We start from the raw sequence: 16,714 nt of genomic DNA, 5'->3' as shown, positions 1-16,714 counted from the left end.
GCTGGCTGAAAGCGCATTACCTGCTAGATTTCAGGATGAAAATAACTAAAGTCTGTTTTCTTGAGGGACCACACCTGGCCCTGGTGGGGCTTTCTCTCTTCCTCCTCTCTTATTCTAGTCCTATGTGCATGACAAACACATAACATATAAGAGCTGGAAGAGCAAAGTCGCCAAGAGGCAAATGAACTTTCAGGCTTACACAGCAATACCTGAATGGCAGAGACCAGGACCCTTATCTCTGTTATCTGTTGAAATGAACTAAAAATGTCCTATATTTTATTTCACCCCATATTGCCTGGGATCAAAATAGGTACTAGATAATATAAATTTGTGGCTACTTTCAACACTGGAAATGACAAGAAATACTCTCTAGCGCTGCTCATCAAAGTCTGCACTATCTATATGTGAAAAAAATAGCATAGTGGTCCACCACCAGACATTATTTTTAATAACCTCTCAGCTGACAAGTTGATTAGATTTTCCTTTATTTTTTTTTTTTGTTGAAAGCAAAGAATTTGAAACCACCTGTGTTGCAAAAGTTTTTGGAATTAACCCCTTTCTCATTTTCAGTGAGGTAGGCTAAAAAGACTTTGAAAAAAGTGTGAAAGTTGCTCAGCTGTGTCCAACTCTTTGCAACCCCATGAACTGTAGCCCACCAAGCTCCTCTGTCCATGGAATTCTCCAGGCAAGACTAGTGGAGTGGATTGCCATCCCCTTGTCCAGGGGATCTTCCCGAACCAGGGACTGAACCCAGATCAGACACTATCAATTATACCAGTTACTCTTTGACTTAGAGGCACTTTGTTTAACCTGATATACTCAGAAAGGCCTCGGAGAATTAGAATATTGATCATTTATATAGACCTTTGTTAATCTAATTTTTTGGAAAGATACTTGTATCTTAAATACTTGAAATGTATGTCCTTTGAAAGTTTGGAGCTGTGAATTTAGCTCATTCAGTACAGGTAAAATATATGCTACACAATCTAATTTACTGTGCCAGTTCTCGTAGTTAAACCAGTTGATCAGATCAAACTCATCTTCTATGAGAGAGTCTGACATCGTTGTTAAATTCGAGTGGATATGTTAATATACATCCCTGTAATGCTGAGCTCTAATGCTAAGTCAGATGGGAAAGGACAAGGGTCTTGAGTGTGTATGCAACCGCCATTAATATATTCTGTCAGGGCTCCTTTCTTTGTTTTGTTCTCACTTCAGGGACAAAGCATATTTTGTCCGGGGAAACGTCAGAAAACTGCTAACCTAAAATAATAAAACAGCCAGTTATTTTACCAGCAAAAGGGGTTTATTTGGGAGCAGCAAAGAATAGCAATTCAGGACAGGGAACTATGGTGAACCACATACAACTCCAGTTATGCAAAGGACAGGAAACTCTTTTATTATAGAGAGGGAGGGGAAGTTGCGATAGACTTCTAGAAACAAAAGGTCCATTGGAGGAGTTTGAAGTACAGTGGCTTTTTATTGGCTGAGCTGTTGCCAGGCGAGGAAAAAAAATCTTTCTGCCCCCTGCTGGCAGAAATAAAGCAGTGTCATTTCCTGCTGGTGATGCAAGGTACATCTCTTCCTATAGGGGTCTGCATTGACATGGAGTTGTATGTGGCTGATAGAGCTTCCTGCTTCTGGCCTCCTGACTCCTGGTTAGTTTTCCCTTAATTAATTTTCACCAAACATACGTCACCCATATTTCCACTCTATAGGAATGCAGAAAACACAAATATAAGCCAAACACCCTATTTTTATTTTTGTTGTTGTTTTTTTTTTGTTTGTTTGTTTTATTTTATTAGTTGGAGGCCAATTACTTCACAACATTTCAGTGGGTTTTGTCATACATTGACATGAATCAGCCATAGAGTTACACGTATTCCCCATCCGGATCCCCCCTCCCACCTCCCCCCCCACCCGACTCCTCTGGGTCCTCCCAGTGCACCAGGCCCAAGCACTTGACTCATGCATCTCACCTGGGCTAGTGATCTGTTTCACCATAGATAATATACATGCTGTTCTTTTGAAACATCCCACCCTCACCTTTTCCCACAGAGTTCATAAACACCCTATTTTTAATGCCAAACTTTGTCAACAACAAAAATCTGCATTAAATGAAGGAAATCACAAACCCTGACCTCAATGCCTTGATTTTAAAAAGACTTCACTGGCACTGTTAAAAGAATGAAAAGCTACGGACTGGAGGAAAATATTTGCAAATCCTATATCTCTAAGGACTTGTATCCAGAATCCAGAAAAAAACTTTCAAAGCAATAAGAAAATGAGCCATTTAATTTCACATTTGTATTGACAAAACTGTTTCATCTTCTGGGGATAATTGCTTTAACTTTATTTTTTTTTATTGTATTTATCTGGAAAATAATACACTAAAGATAAACTTATCAAAAACAAGTCTTATGAACAGGCATTTAAAATGTTTAATATTGGACTAATACAATAATAAAACACCTGTGAAATTTTGAACATTGTTGTTGTTCTGGATACAAAAGGTCTGATTTAGATTAAATAAGATCTGAAACACCTTTATGAAACTTATTTTGCTCATTGGGTATGATATTAAAGTTATGTATATATGGAGGTGAAGTGAAAGCTACTCAGCTGCTCTTTTTGACCCCATGAACTATAGCCCACCCGGCTCCTATATCCATGGGATTTCCCAAGCAAGAATAGAATACTGGAGTGGGTTGCTGTTTCCTTCTCCAATTGCTTTAACTTTAAAGAAAAGCATATTAGTTTGAAAACTGTGCCTCTCCAAGTTGAATAAATTTGCAAACTCTAGTGTAAACTAGTATTATTTTAAAGGGAGACTATATAAATTTAAGAGCAAGTTCAGTATCAAGTGTCCTGCAAATTCCTCTTACAGCTTTTTTGGACAATTTATATTACTACTGGTTATAATTAAAGTGTTCTGTATATTGATTCATGTTAGAAAAGTGTATAAAATTGTCATTATTACCAACAAGGACCTATTGTATAGTACATGAAACTTGGCTTGATGTTATGGGGCAGCCTGGATATGCGGGGAGTTTGGGGGAGAATGGAAACATGTATATGTGTAGCTGAGGCCCTTTGCTGTTCACTTGAAACTATCACAACATTGTTAATTGGCTGTACCCCAATACAAGATAGAAAGTGTTTTAAAAATTATTGCTGATTTGTATTATTAAATGTTTTCATCTCAACATAAATTCTTGTAACTGCTTAGCTAAGTCACATATTAACCTTTTCTTAGAACTTCAAAATTAGCTCATTCATATGCAGTGTGACGTCAGTGAGAAAACATAATCACACTGCCTTAGGCCTTCGATTATTGACTATTTTGCAAGCACTCCTTTAGTTTCAAGAAAATCTTGAGTTGAAATGAACAGTACATTAAATAATTGTAAAACTTGTTCAAAACTCAACTAAAAAAATATGAGCTCACTGAATTGTCTTCCATATCTTTCAACAGTTCTATAAATTGGAAGTGCTTTATAGCATTTTCATGTACATGCTGAGCAATTTTAACAATTGTATCCATGACAGTTTTCATAGCCTGCTTCAAAAAACTGAACATAAATATTTTTACTTTGTGTCATACAATGGAACAAAGTCATGAGAATCATCAGAACCTTATTTTTAAATTTCAACATTTGAATTTTTGACCTAACATAGCTAAAGGAACCCTCTGTCACAATAAAGATTGGGTTTTCCATATCTACCTGAAATTTTTTCTTACAGATGTAAAAGATTCAAAAACATCTACAACATGACTTTTTAGACCGTGGATTGACATTTCCTCATAAATGTAAAAGTCCTTTGAAACAGAACTTACCCATATTATTCAATGTTAGTCTAGTATCACATAACTCACTTAAAACTAAAACAAAAAAAAAGTCTACAGTTTTTTCAAATTTTGAATCAGTTGATCTCTGATATTATTAGAAAAAAAAATCTCATGTTCTCCAGGTAATCATTTGGCAGCTTAATTGAAGATACTTCACTTTTTGTAAAATTTAGTTCTTACTTTTTTCCATATCATTAAATTTTTTTCCACAACTAAAATAATAGGTATCTTATGCAGTGCAATGGCTAAATTAAAATATGTCTTACCAAAGCTATTAAGATGTGTCTGAAGTAACAATGTTTTACACTGCTCCAATTTCTTATTTTAAATTTAAATTATTTAAATTTAGGAACTCTCCTGGTAGTCCAATGGTTAAGATTCCAAGCTTCCACTGCAGGGGGCATGGACTTGATTCTTGGTTGGGGAACTAAGATCCTTCATACCAGGTGGCACAGCAAAAAACAAATTTTCTTTAATTGTAAAATTAGATAAAATGAAGTAAAATTAAAAATTCATTTCCTCAGTTACGTTAATCACATTTCAATGCTCAATGAAAACATGTGGCTATTGTCACCATATTGGGCAGTACGACTGTAGGTCATTGATTCTTCTTTTCCAATCTAAGTGTAATTTACAACAGTGTGTTAATTTCTGCTGTACAGAAAGTGACTCAGTCATATATACATTCTTTTTTATATTCTTTTCCATTATGGTTTATCCCACGATATGGAATATAGCTCCCTGTGCTATACAGTAGGATCTGTTGTCTGTGCGTATGCTCATTCACTCAAGTCATTTCTGGCTCTTTGTGACCCCAAGGACTGTAGCCTGCCAGGATCCTCTGTCCACGAAATGTTCCAAGCAAGTATACTGGAGTGGGCTGCCGTGGCCTCCCTCCAGGGAATCTTCCTGACCCAGGGACTGAACCTACCATCTCTTTCATCTCCTGCATTGGCAGGTGGATTCTTTACCATTGCACCACCTGGGAAGGTCAAATACGAGTTGTCTGTGTAGGTCATTGATTCTTATGCATTTCCCTTTAATTAATGCTTTAGCTACATCATTTCAATTTTGAAACTTTTGTTATCATTCAGTTATAAATCTAATTTCCCAGGTGATTTCTTTTTTTGATCAATGATTATATTAATGTGTCTATCTTTCCCTTAAATTTTGCCCATTTTTGCTGCATGTACTCTGGGGCTATATTTTTAGGCACATGACACATCTATGATCCATTATGTCTTTTAATGAATTACACCTTTTATTTTTTATTATTTTTTTTAATCTTAAAATTTTTAATCTCTATGTACAATATACCCACACAGGCAGTTTTTTCTTCCTCCAAAGTGAAAGTGAAAGTGAAGTCACTCAGTCTGAGTCTTTGTGACTCCATGGACTGTAGCCTACCAGGCTCCTCTGTCCATAGGATTTTACAGGCAAGAGTACTGGAGTGGGTTGCCATTTCCTTCTCCAGAATTACACCTTTTATAGTTACGAAACATTACTCTTTATTTCTGGTGTTACTCCTTATCTTGAGAAAAGTACTTTATCTGATCTCAGTATAGCCTCTCCAGCCGTTTTATTGTTACTGTCTGCATGGTGTATATTTTTCCATACTTGTTACTTCAACTTATCTATGTCTTAAAATGTCTTTTTATGGAGGAAGAGTCAGACCTTGTGACATGCAGGATCTTCTCCTGACCAGGGATTGAACTCGTGCCCCCCGTAGTAGAGGGGCAGAGTCCTAAGCCCTGGGTCACCAGGGGTGTACCCTAAAATGTCTTTTTAACAGCATGCGATTGGGTCATGCTTCCTTCTGTTCTCTGACAATCGTGTACTTTAATGTAAGTGTTTAATCCACTAATATTGAGTGCATTAATTATTGATATGACCAGGTCTCCCTTTTGCTCTTTATTTTCAATTTATCCCATCTATTTTTTTTTATTCATTTTGTCCTTCCTGTCCAGCCTTCTTCTGGGTTAATCAAATGCTTTTAAAAATTCTGTTTTAATTTCCTTGTTAGCTTTTTAGCTCTGCCTCTTTGTGCTACATGCTAGTGAGTCATTAAGAATTACAGTATACATCCCTGACTTCTCACAATCTACTTAGACTTCATTTTGTATCACTTCATGTAAAATATAAGAAGCTTGAAGTGTATAGTTGCATTTACTTCCCCTCCAGGCCTCCATGAGGTAGTTGTCATATACATTACCTCTATAGGTGCTATAAACCATAACACATGTAATTCTTGCTTTAAATAGGCAGGCTTTTATTTACTTATATCTTTATCATTTCTATTACACTTTATAGATCAGATCAGAGTTTCTGTCTGGTATCATTTCCTTCTACCTCAAAGAACTTTCTTTAGTATTTCCCATACTGCAATTCTGTCAGAAATCTATACTTATCTTTATGGGAAATATTTTTTGTTTGCCTTTTAAAAATAAAAATGTACCTTTATGCATTTTTTATTGTGATAAAATATCACCAACAGGAAGTTTACCATTTTAATCATTTTTAGGTGTTCAATTCAGTGACATTTTGCCTTCTTTTCTAAAGATTTTTTGGTTTGTTATCTATATATGTATTCCAGATATATATAGATATATCTGGAATTCTCCAGGCAAGAATACTGGAGTGGATAGCCATCCTTTCTCCAGGGAATCTTCTCCACCCAGGGACTGAATCCAGAACTCCTACATTGCAGGCAGATTCTTTGCCATCTGAGCCACTAGGGAAGCCCCAATATCCATCTACATATCCTTTATTCTTGAAAGATGTTTTCTCTAGCGTTCTAATTTGATTTTTTCCCTTAGAAATTAATTTCTTTTTTAATCTTATTTTTAATTTTTAAAAATTATTTATTTTTAATTGAAGGATAATTGCTTTACAATTATTGTGTTGGGTTTCTGCCAAACATCAACGTGGATCACCACAAGTACACATATGTCCCCTCCCTGATTTTTTTTTTCTTTTAGAGCTTTAAAGATTTATTTTCACTGTCTTCTAGCCTCCTTTGTTTCTGAAAAGAAACAGTATTTCCTTGTATGTAATGTATCATTTTTCACTGGCTGCCTTCAAAATCTTTATCTTTGGTTTTCAGCAGATTGGCAGTAATGTACCTGAGTGTGACTTTCTTTGCACTTATTCTACTTAAAGTTTGCCAAGCTTCTTCTCTTTAATAAAGTGTTTTCTTTTTTAAAAAATTAATTTATTTTAATTGGAGGCTAATTACTTTACAATATTGTGGTGGTTTTTGCCATACATCGACATGAATCTGCCATGGGTGTACCTGTGTCCCACCATCTTGAATAAAGTGTTCTTTTTTAAATATTTATTTACTTGGCTGCATCAGGTCTTAGTTGCGGCAAGTGGGCTTAGTCACCCTGTGGCATGTGGAATCTTCCCAGACCAGAGATCGAACCATGTCCTCTGCACTGGCAGGCGATTCTTAACCACTGGACCACCAGGGAAGTCTCCATCTCTTACATCTGTTCTCGGCCCCTCCGAGGGGCTCCTAAGAATCCCAAATTGCCTGTTTTCTTCTCTTTCTTCCTCTCTGGACCACAAGTTCCTTTATTGATTCTCTCATTCTCAGAACTTAGCAGAGTGTAACAGAGTGGTTAAAAAAAAAAAAAAAAAAAAGGCAGGCAAGTAACATGACCCTTAATATACATACAGCCCAGCAGGTGCTGAAACAGACAATTTCAAGGTGCTTTAGGAGCCAGAAGAGGAAGCAACCATTCATCCGGGCAGTCAGGAAGCCTCAGGAACGACAGCTTGATGATGTTGCTTGTCCTCTGATCCGTGGATCAAAGAAAAATCCCATGAAAAAGCAGAGACTCCCTTAAAGACTCTCCCAACCCTCTGGGTCTCCACTGAAATGAAAACAACGTGTTTCTCCACGTCACTCAAAGGAGTAAAGAATCATAGAGCCTAGACCTATTTCTCTAACATTGCAGCCACCCGCGATTTCTTTCCGTTCCTCTTGCCCATCTGGGAGCCTTTGAACATTTTCCTCCCTTACCCTAGAGTGTTTTCCTGGCCCTCTTCCCTTTGACTAACCTCTGAAGAGTTTAAGGTTTCGACTTAGACGTCACTTTCTGGAGAAGAAGGAGGCTCCCTCCTCCGGCCCAGGGTGAACCCTGCTACACACCGCGCGGCCGCCCGCACTTCCCCTTTCTGAACACCTGCCTCATTGTCTTGGCCTCTGGCAGGGCTGTTGCCCGGTGGGCTGAAATCTGTGACAGCGGGGACCACGTCATCGGGTTCCTGCCCGAGCAGAGCCTGGCACCTGGGAGGTGCTCAGAAATAGCTGCTGCTTCCAACAGTTCAGCAGTTGCTACAACTTCCTCATTTGAAAGAGAAAAACCAAGGCAGAGAGTTGGGAAAGTGAGTTTTCCAACAGTCTCATCAGCAGCCAGTATTCTTGCCTGGAAAATCCCATGGACGGAGGAGCCTGGGGGGATACAGTCCATGGGGTCGCAAAGAGTCGGAGGCGACTGAGCACACACACGTGCATTAGTGGCAGGGCCAGACACGGGACTCAGGCTGGATAGCTCTCTCCCTGGGGTCCAGCTGAGTTGGCGTCCTGCCCTCCTTCTTTCCTTCCAGAGTGTGTGGATGGGAACACTGTGCTTTGGGGGGAGGGGGTTGTTTGTTCTTTTGTATTAGCTATACTTTTATATCTTCTAAGATGTGCACAAAGGTAGAAGTCTCCCAGGAACATTTTCAATTCATGGGGAAAACCCACTACTTTTGAAGAGTGAAAAGTGGATACTTTTCAAGTAATTTCCCCCCAACTTTTAAAATCGAAAACTTTCAGGCCTATAGGAAATTTTCATGAATTGGACAACAAGCATCCAGGTATACTTCATCTAGATGAAGTTGCTAACATTTTGCACAGTGGTCCACTTTCTCTTTCTCCCCCGGAGTGTGTGTGTACACAGACCTTCTTTTTCATAAATACACACACTATATCTAAGTAGATACTCTATGTACAGATACATTTATATTTTGCTGAACCATTTAAGTCAGTTGTAGACATATATTTTATCCCTGAACACTTCAGAATGTATCCCTAAGAACAAGAGCATCCTCTTACACAAATACAGCACAATATCACAATCTTACAATACTACCAGCTAATATACATCCATATTGGAACTTTCCCAGTTATCTTGATTACATCTCAAAAACTGTTTCTTTTAAAATCCAAGATCTAATCAAGAATCATGAATTGCATTTTGTGGCTATGTCTCTTTAGTCTTATCTAATGTAGAACAGTCTCCAGACTACTCGATCTTTCATGATACTGGCAGTCTTGAAGTGTCTAGCCAGTCGTTTTGCAGAATTTCTCTAATGTGGACTTGTCTGATTGTTTCCTCATGGGTTGGATTCAGATTAAACTTTTTGTTTTCTGTTTTCCAGCAAGCTTGACTGATGCCACGGGTGTCTTCCCATTGCAGTGGCTTCATTTCCGGTGTCCTGAGCCCTGAGGACATTTACCAGCTCCCCAGACCCCTAGGGCAGCAGGGAGGCCCAGGGAGCCGGCAGTAAAGGCCAAAGCTCTGGTCTTGGCAGAGTTCACTGCCCGTGACAGCGGCCGGCTGGGGGTGGGGGGCACTCCTGCAGGGCCCCCAAGGCCGAAGCGGTAACGTCTCCTTTCCACCAGGTGCGCTGGGTGGCCAGTGGGTCACCTGTGGCTGCAGTCACTCTCGGTTGACACAGCTACAGAGGGGACAAAAAGAGGGGAAGGGACAGCGAGAGGAGAGGGGAACAATGACAGAGGGAAACGGAATGAAAAAAACAGACCAAAAAGTGGTAGATGAAGGGGACACACACAGCAGAGGAGGAGAGAAGAGCAGAAACAGAAACAGTAGCAGCGACTCAGAAGCACAGGCTCCCGGGCAGAGTGGGGGGAAGAGCACCAGCTAATGTGCCCATTACAGAGGCTCTTCAGCTTTGGGACTTTTGGAGAGAGAAGCAAGTCTGTGTTTATCCTGGTCAGACTCAAAGGGCACCAGGGTTTCTCCCCAGGGGCTGCATGGGGTCACCTACTCAGCTTGTACTTTTTCAAACTTGGAATTTCTCCTTGGTGTCCCAGGAGCCAGAAGGCCCTGGGCCAGAAGTTTCCTGCTCAGAATGTCTCCCCTCCTTCCACGAGGCTGTCTGCAGATGGGGAAGCCTGCTTGAGACACATCTGGGGCAAAGGGGAGGAGCAGGAGAGGAGCAGACAGACCAGGGCCCAGAGAAGAGCAGCACCCTAAAAATAGCCTTCCCTCTACGAGTCGGGAGGAACCCAGAATCCCAGGAGCTGCCGGCGGGTGTGACCTTCCTAACAGGCCGAGGATTTCTCACGGGAAAAGGGACTCAGGGGCAGGGAGTGGAGGGACAGAAAGGCTGCTTGGCTCCTGGGAGGGAGCAGGGTAGAACACGGGACCTAAGCGACAGTTCGGGCTTCCCTGGTGGCTCAGTGGTAAAGAATCCGCTTGCCAGTGCAGGAGATGTGGGTTCGATCCCTGAGTTGGGAAGATTCCCCGGAGCAGGAGATGGCAACCCACTCCTGGGTACTCTTGCCTGGGAAATCCCATGGACAGAGGAGCCTGGCAGGGCTATAGTTCATGGGATCGCAGAAGAGTCAGGCATAACTTAGAGACTCAACAACAACAACAAAAGCGACAGCTCTGCCAAGACGAAGCTCATCTGGATGCCACTAGTGGAAGCCTCCCGGTAGAGGAACTTAATGTGGAGAGAGAGGGTTTTCAGGCAATAATGTGCACTGTCTGAACTTCTCTTTGGCCGGAAGAGAAGAAAAGGGAAAGAGGACAGTCAGGAGCCATGACCCCGGTTTCAGGACTCACAGCTGAACCCAAGTGAAGAAGCCCCTTTCTGCCTACTCTCCTTGGCCAAAGGAACACACGCAGGGCCCTGTGTCTTACCAAGGAGGTTGAGGGGTGTCAAAGGGCTGGAGAGGACCTCCCGAAAACTCTCCAGCCATTCACGCTGCTCCTTCTCGCTGGGGCAGGTGAAGACAAACCTCCGGTGGGGGGTGACGATGGTGAGACCAGCTTTCCAGCGGTTCCCTCGGATGCCCTTGGGCAGGTCTTCGAACACCTGGTACCCCTGTTCGTTGCTCCCGAGAAACACCTGGCCCAGCTCAAAGGCATCCTGAAAAGAGAGGACAGAGGTCATCAGAGGCCACACCTGGGGCAGAGGGCCACCTGCAGGCCTGAGAGCCCCCAGGTCCATCTTAGTAAGAGGTGTGTGTGTCTGTGTGTTGTGTTGCGTATTTGTGTGTTGTGTTGTGTGTGTGTTGGGTGGGAGGCCTAAGAGCCCCCAGGTCGATCTTAGTAAGAGGGTTGAGTGTGTGTTGGGTGGGGGCCTCTACTGGGGATTTCAGCTAGGTGGACCCCAGAATTTAAAAGGCTCAAACTATAAAGGAAATTTTACACAGCCTCTGTTTAAATGAGCTTCTCTGGTGGTTCAGTGGCAAGGAACCCGCCTGCAAAGCAGAAGAGGTCGGTTGGATCCCTGGGTCAGGAAGATCCCCTGGAGGAGGGCACCGCAAACCACTCCATATCCTTGCCTGGGGAATCCCATGAACAGAGGAGCCTGGCGGGCCACAGTCCATGAGGTCACAAAGAGTCAGACACGACTTAGCAACTAAACAACAACATCTGTTTAAATGACACTTAATGTTTGCGTGTGTGCATGCTAAGTGACTTCAGCCATGTTCAACTCTTTGTGACCCCATGGACGGTAGCCTGCCAGATTCCCCTGTTCATGGGATTCTCCAGGCAAGAATACTGGAGTGAGTTGCCATGCCCTTCTCTAGGAAATCTTCCCAAGCCAGGGATCGAACCTGCATCTCTTAGGCCCCCGGCATTGGTAGATGGGTTCTTTACCACTAGCACCACGTGGGAAGTCCCATACTCAGTGTTTATGGAGAGCTAACTCTGGGAGTTGGCAGTGGATGGGGAGGTCTAGCATGCTGCAGTCCATGGGGTCGCAAAGAGTCGGACATGACTGAGCAACTGAACTGAACTCTGCACTAAGAATTCAAGTGCTTTATGTATACTAACTCATAGAATAATCCTCAGGGCAACTTCTGAAGATGGCAGTGTTATTAAGTCATCTCCTGATTGAGGAAACTGAGGCAAGGAGAACTGAGTGCTCTGCCAAAATGCCACGGGTGCACCCCTAAAAGTGGCAGGGCTGGTCCCAGAGCCCAGACAGTCGAGTTCTAGAGCTCTTACTCCCAACCGTGACTCTCCACAGCCTCCATGTTGGAAGGGAGCCCTGGAGACTAGAGGATGGGAACCCCTCCCTTGGCTCCACTGGCAGCTTCTGGACACACGTGAAGGACTTCCTGAAGGTGAGGGAGAGCACAGTTTCATGCACAAGGATGACTTAGAGACAACCAATGATGGAGGGGTGTCTCTCGCTGGGTCTCTCAAGCCCTGTCGGATCCCCATGTTCCCCGACCAGCTCTGACCCCACCTCCACCTCTGGTGCTCAGCGGAGGGGTGATCAGTGACTCTTACCAGCGGGTTCTTGTAATAAAGCAGCCTGCGCTCCTGGGGATCCAGAGCAAACCACCTTTTCTTGAAAGGTTCTCTCTGCTGCAGAAGATGGAACTTCGTATCAGGCTTGGCCAGGCCGGGGTGGGGGGTGGGGGTGCACACGACCAGCCTGGGCCAGGCAAGAGAGCTGGCCAGTTCCTGGCCTGGCAGCCGGACACCCCAGCGCTGCCCCCACCCCTGGGCCTCGACCTCTGATGGCTCCACACACCCCCCTCCACCCCAGCTTTCCCTTGCGGCCTCCAGCCGCTCCCTATGTGCGTTGGAAGAAGCATTTTCCTCTTTCTCAGGCTGTGGACAAGACATCTCAGAAAAAGGAAGCTGGGAAATCAGAAGTGGCTACTGCTCAGCGCTTCTGAAAGCCCTGGCCTTGGCCAAATTCTAACCTAGGTCAGGGGAAGGAAAGTCCCCCTAAGAGCCACAGGGGCGGTGCCACCAGCTGGTGAAGGACGAAAACTTGCAACCCTTTATAAACCCAGCCATCTGAGGCTTCCTTTACCGTGAATGCCTAACACTTTCACTGTCATCTTAACAAACATCGCGTCAGCATATTACACCTTAAAAAAAAAAAGCATCGAAAAGCCGTTGCTTTGGGATTTTTTCTTTTTTTTTTTTTAGGGAGTTTCTCTGCTTTTCTCTGGGAGAAGGAAATGACACCCCACTCCAGTATTCTTGCCTGGGAAATCGCATGGACAGAGGAGCCTGGCAGGCTACAGTCCACGGTGTTGCAAAGAGTCGGAAAAGACTGAGCACGCACACATCTGCTTGCTTCTTCCTTTTCCTCCTCCCTTCCCTGCTTCCCTGCACCACCACCCCTCCCAGCACAACCCCCCACCGTCTCCATCTTCTGGCTTGGAGCCTCACCCCACCAGCATCCAGGCTGGGTCTGAGATGTCCAGGGGCGGCAGGGGCCTCACTGGCCTCCAAGCATAGGTACCGAGGTGAGTTCTCTCAGACCAATCACTACTCCTGCCTCACTTGAACGGTCCTGGTAGGGCCCCAGCTTGGAGCACACAAGTGTTCAAGAGCTGCCCCCTGAAGAAGCTGTGCTTTTCAACTGCTTTCCCAAGAACAGGGTCAGTTAGATGGTGTAAAGACGAGAGCCACTGATGGTGATGCTGATCAAGAAGGAAGATGCCCAGTTGCAGGAAGAAGCGCCTGAAGTGAGGCTGGACCACCCTCCAGCCACCCCATCTCCACTTGGTCCTTCACCCCCAGAACTCACAAAAGTCCATTTACTTCCGCTTCCTCCGTCCTCCTTGCCCCTGGTTCCCCATTTTCCCACCTCCCCACTTTGGTCCCATTGCCCACTGGGACTGAGGCCATGAAAGTCCCCCCCAGGAACATGGGATGTACCTTTGGACCAGTCTTTTCCATGAAGCCTTGTTTGAGATAGTTCCTGGTGATGAGGGGCACGAGCTGCGGGAAGAGAGACACACACTGACCCCCTGCCTCCCACCCCAGGAGGCCGAGCTTCCCCAGCGAACTTGGGCTCCCCGACAAAGGGGGAAGTTTGCAATGGGGAAGGATGTGTGCACATGGTTATATTTGGTATGGATATAACGCTAACATTTCGACAGAACCCAACAATAGATGTCTGCAGAGCTAACCAGCACAGCTGAGTCTTGGTATAAAGACTTAGTTTAAACGTTCCTTCAGCAATTACAGGAGGAGGACACAGGTCAGGCTCTGACGAGACCCTCCTGTTATTAGGGTGGGTATCTACTGTGGGTCATCAGTTGGATGACATCACCGACTTGATGGACATGAGTTTGAGCAAGCTCCGGGAGTAGGTGATGGACAGGGAAACCTGACGTGCTGCAGTCCATGGGGTCGCAAAGAGTTGGACATGACTGAGCGACTGAACTGACTGACTGACTGCATGTCAGGCTCTGCACGTAATTCTCAACCACCCTGTGAGGTGGATGTTATCATTTTCATGGTCTGCATGAAGAAACAAGACCTCAGAAAAGTCACTGAGGATTTTCCCAAAGACATGTCGCTGGTAGGATGAAGAACTTTCACCACCTAGAGCCGACAGACACCAGCCAGACCCTAGTGATACCTCTACTGATATTGCATGATGCTCAAGTATAAATATGCCAGAACCTTCTGATCAGACCCTTGGGCAAGACCTGGGCATTGGAGGGGATTCTGAGCCAGGGCCATAGGAGGCGATGGCAGGATTGATTAAGTAGAGAAAGCTCTGGACTAGGAGTCAGGAGACTTGAGTTCTAGCTCCAGGTCTGACCTCAACCAGCTGTGTTACCTTGGTAAGACCTTATGCCTCTCTGGGCCTGTTTCCTTCTGTGTAATAAGGATACCGCATTATGTGATCCGCAAACCGTCCTACACTCAGAGAAGCTTCCAGGGATTGACACTGGCCTCCTATGTTCCAGGGTGTCAAACTGGCAAGTCTAGAGCTTCAGATGAGAACAGAGCCTGGATCAAGAGCAGGGGCAAAGGGGATGTAAGGTTTGGGAGTAGGAATGGGAAGCCTGAAGGGAGAAAGTTGTGAGCAAGAAACCAAAAATATAAAGGACACCACTCCCCTTTCCCTAAAATGCATTCTGTAGGCTTTAATTCCTTCATTTGGAGCAAAGACAAGAGTCCTAATTGCTCAGTCGTCTGAACTGAAGCCTGAGCAGGGTGAGTCTAGGCCTTGAGAAGGAGAAAGAGGCTGGGGATGGGGTACTATGCACTGCACCTTAGATGCCTTGGCTCACTGGACACATATAGACCTCAAGGCAGGGACTGTCCCAGTGGTGACAGATGAGTAAACTGGGGCTCGGAGAGGTGAAGTCACTTGCCCTTCGTAACACATCAGCTTCCCTGCCTTTGGGTCCATGTATTTCTTTGTACAGGACCACAATCCCACTGGGGTTCCCCAGGTTTCTGGCACTGGATCCCTGAGCTTGAACCAGATTTGGGTGGTTGCTCAGAACATCACACCCTATGTAGACATGGGGGGAGGAAAGACGGGGAGAGAGGCAGGCGGGGAGGAAACTAGGGGTGGATAAGGGGTAACGATAGTGGATGAGGGAGAAGGGGACATTGAGGATGTTGACCAAAGCCCAGTTTCCCCCGCACGGGTCAGCCGAGTTGGAGAGCTGCCCAGACAATGAGGCGGGGCGTCTGCAATTTGTCCTCCAGTCTTTCCAGGCAGCAGTCAGCAACCCCAGTGCCACACCCATGCAAGTGGGCATTCACCCGCTATGGGTGCTGACTCTGCAGACCGGGAGGGCCCTGAGCCAGGCCTGGCTGGAGGAACTCATAGAGACCTGCCATCCCAGTGCATCCCTAGGTCTGGAGTGGACCCCTATCCCGGACACTTCGGTCCCTGCAAACTGGGGAATTAAGGAGCACTTAGGGTTTAAGAAGGGTCTAACAGTTGGGAATGAGAAAGTCCCAGGAATGGGACTTCCCTGGTGGTCCAATGGTTTAGACTCTGCACTTCTACTGCAGGGGGCACAGGTCCCATCCCTAATCAGGGAAATAATACCCTACATGCTATGTGGTATGGCCAAAAAAGAAAAATTACAAGATTAACATGGTCTTTCCAGCCCCTATCTCTTACAAAACCCTTCCAGAGCAGGCCTAACACAGGGACCAGAGTACAGCACCTCGGAGTTAGAAGAGACCCTGAAGATGACCCAGAACAAGTGCATCTTACAGATGTGGGAACAGATGCGCACAGAGGCGACTCCACCTGCAGTGTTCACACAGCAAGTCAGCAGCAGAGCATCCACAAGGGCCCAGGCCTCCCGTAACACCCTCAGGCCCACACTCTACAGCTTCCCCAGCTGAGCCTGAGGGATATACGTGGATGCCCCAACCTCTGAAGATAACTGAAATGAAGTTCTCAGGCTCACTGTCACCTTGGCCATGAAAGGCAGACTCTCCTGTTAGAATGACAATGGGAAAGATGCCACTGCCTTCCTTAAAGCAGACCAGGAAAGGGCCAAGTGGGGGGTGTTCAAGTGGGAAGAACACCTTCGGTTATGCACTTGACCTTCCTGGGACTCTGTTTCTAATCACTGGAATGGGAATAATCATCTCACCTAACTGCTGGCTGCAAAGGACGATTAGATAAAAGGGACGACAAGATAAAGCAGGTTCAGAAGCATGTTGTAAGCAGTATGTGAGGGACCATTTGTGCATTTCAGCGGGAGAAGAAGTCAGAAAGAGATGCCCAAATCCTGAGCCTTTTGACACTGTGAGTGATATATCCCAAAGGGGAGACTCTGATCTGCTTTTTGGAGACTGCCTTGCCAGCGGTGAG

The 16,714-nt window shown here is 44.8% G+C and overlaps 1 protein-coding gene across 2 annotated transcripts in view; it reads right to left on the bottom strand.

Moving 5' to 3' along the window:
• Positions 1 to 6,123: 6,123 nt before the first annotated feature.
• Positions 6,124 to 16,714, bottom strand: part of ADAP2 (ArfGAP with dual PH domains 2) — a 30,877-nt gene continuing 20,286 nt past the window's right edge. The window contains exons 8-11 of one of the 2 annotated variants that reach the window (XM_065909768.1): positions 13,789 to 13,851; positions 12,397 to 12,474; positions 10,792 to 11,020; positions 6,124 to 9,580 (exon numbers count right to left, since the gene is read on the bottom strand). In XM_065909768.1, coding sequence (XP_065765840.1) covers positions 9,546 to 9,580; positions 10,792 to 11,020; positions 12,397 to 12,474; positions 13,789 to 13,851 — 405 coding nt within the window. In that variant the 3' untranslated portion in view covers positions 6,124 to 9,545. The remainder of the gene's footprint in view (positions 9,581 to 10,791; positions 11,021 to 12,396; positions 12,475 to 13,788; positions 13,852 to 16,714) is intronic. The other variant, XM_065909767.1, reaches the window with a different exon arrangement.

This window comes from Muntiacus reevesi, chromosome 18 (genome assembly GCF_963930625.1).
Source record: "Muntiacus reevesi chromosome 18, mMunRee1.1, whole genome shotgun sequence".
NCBI lineage: Eukaryota > Metazoa > Chordata > Mammalia > Artiodactyla > Cervidae > Muntiacus > Muntiacus reevesi.
The sequence above is the reverse complement of the archived record's forward strand: the minus strand, read 5'-3'. Positions and strand labels throughout refer to the sequence as shown.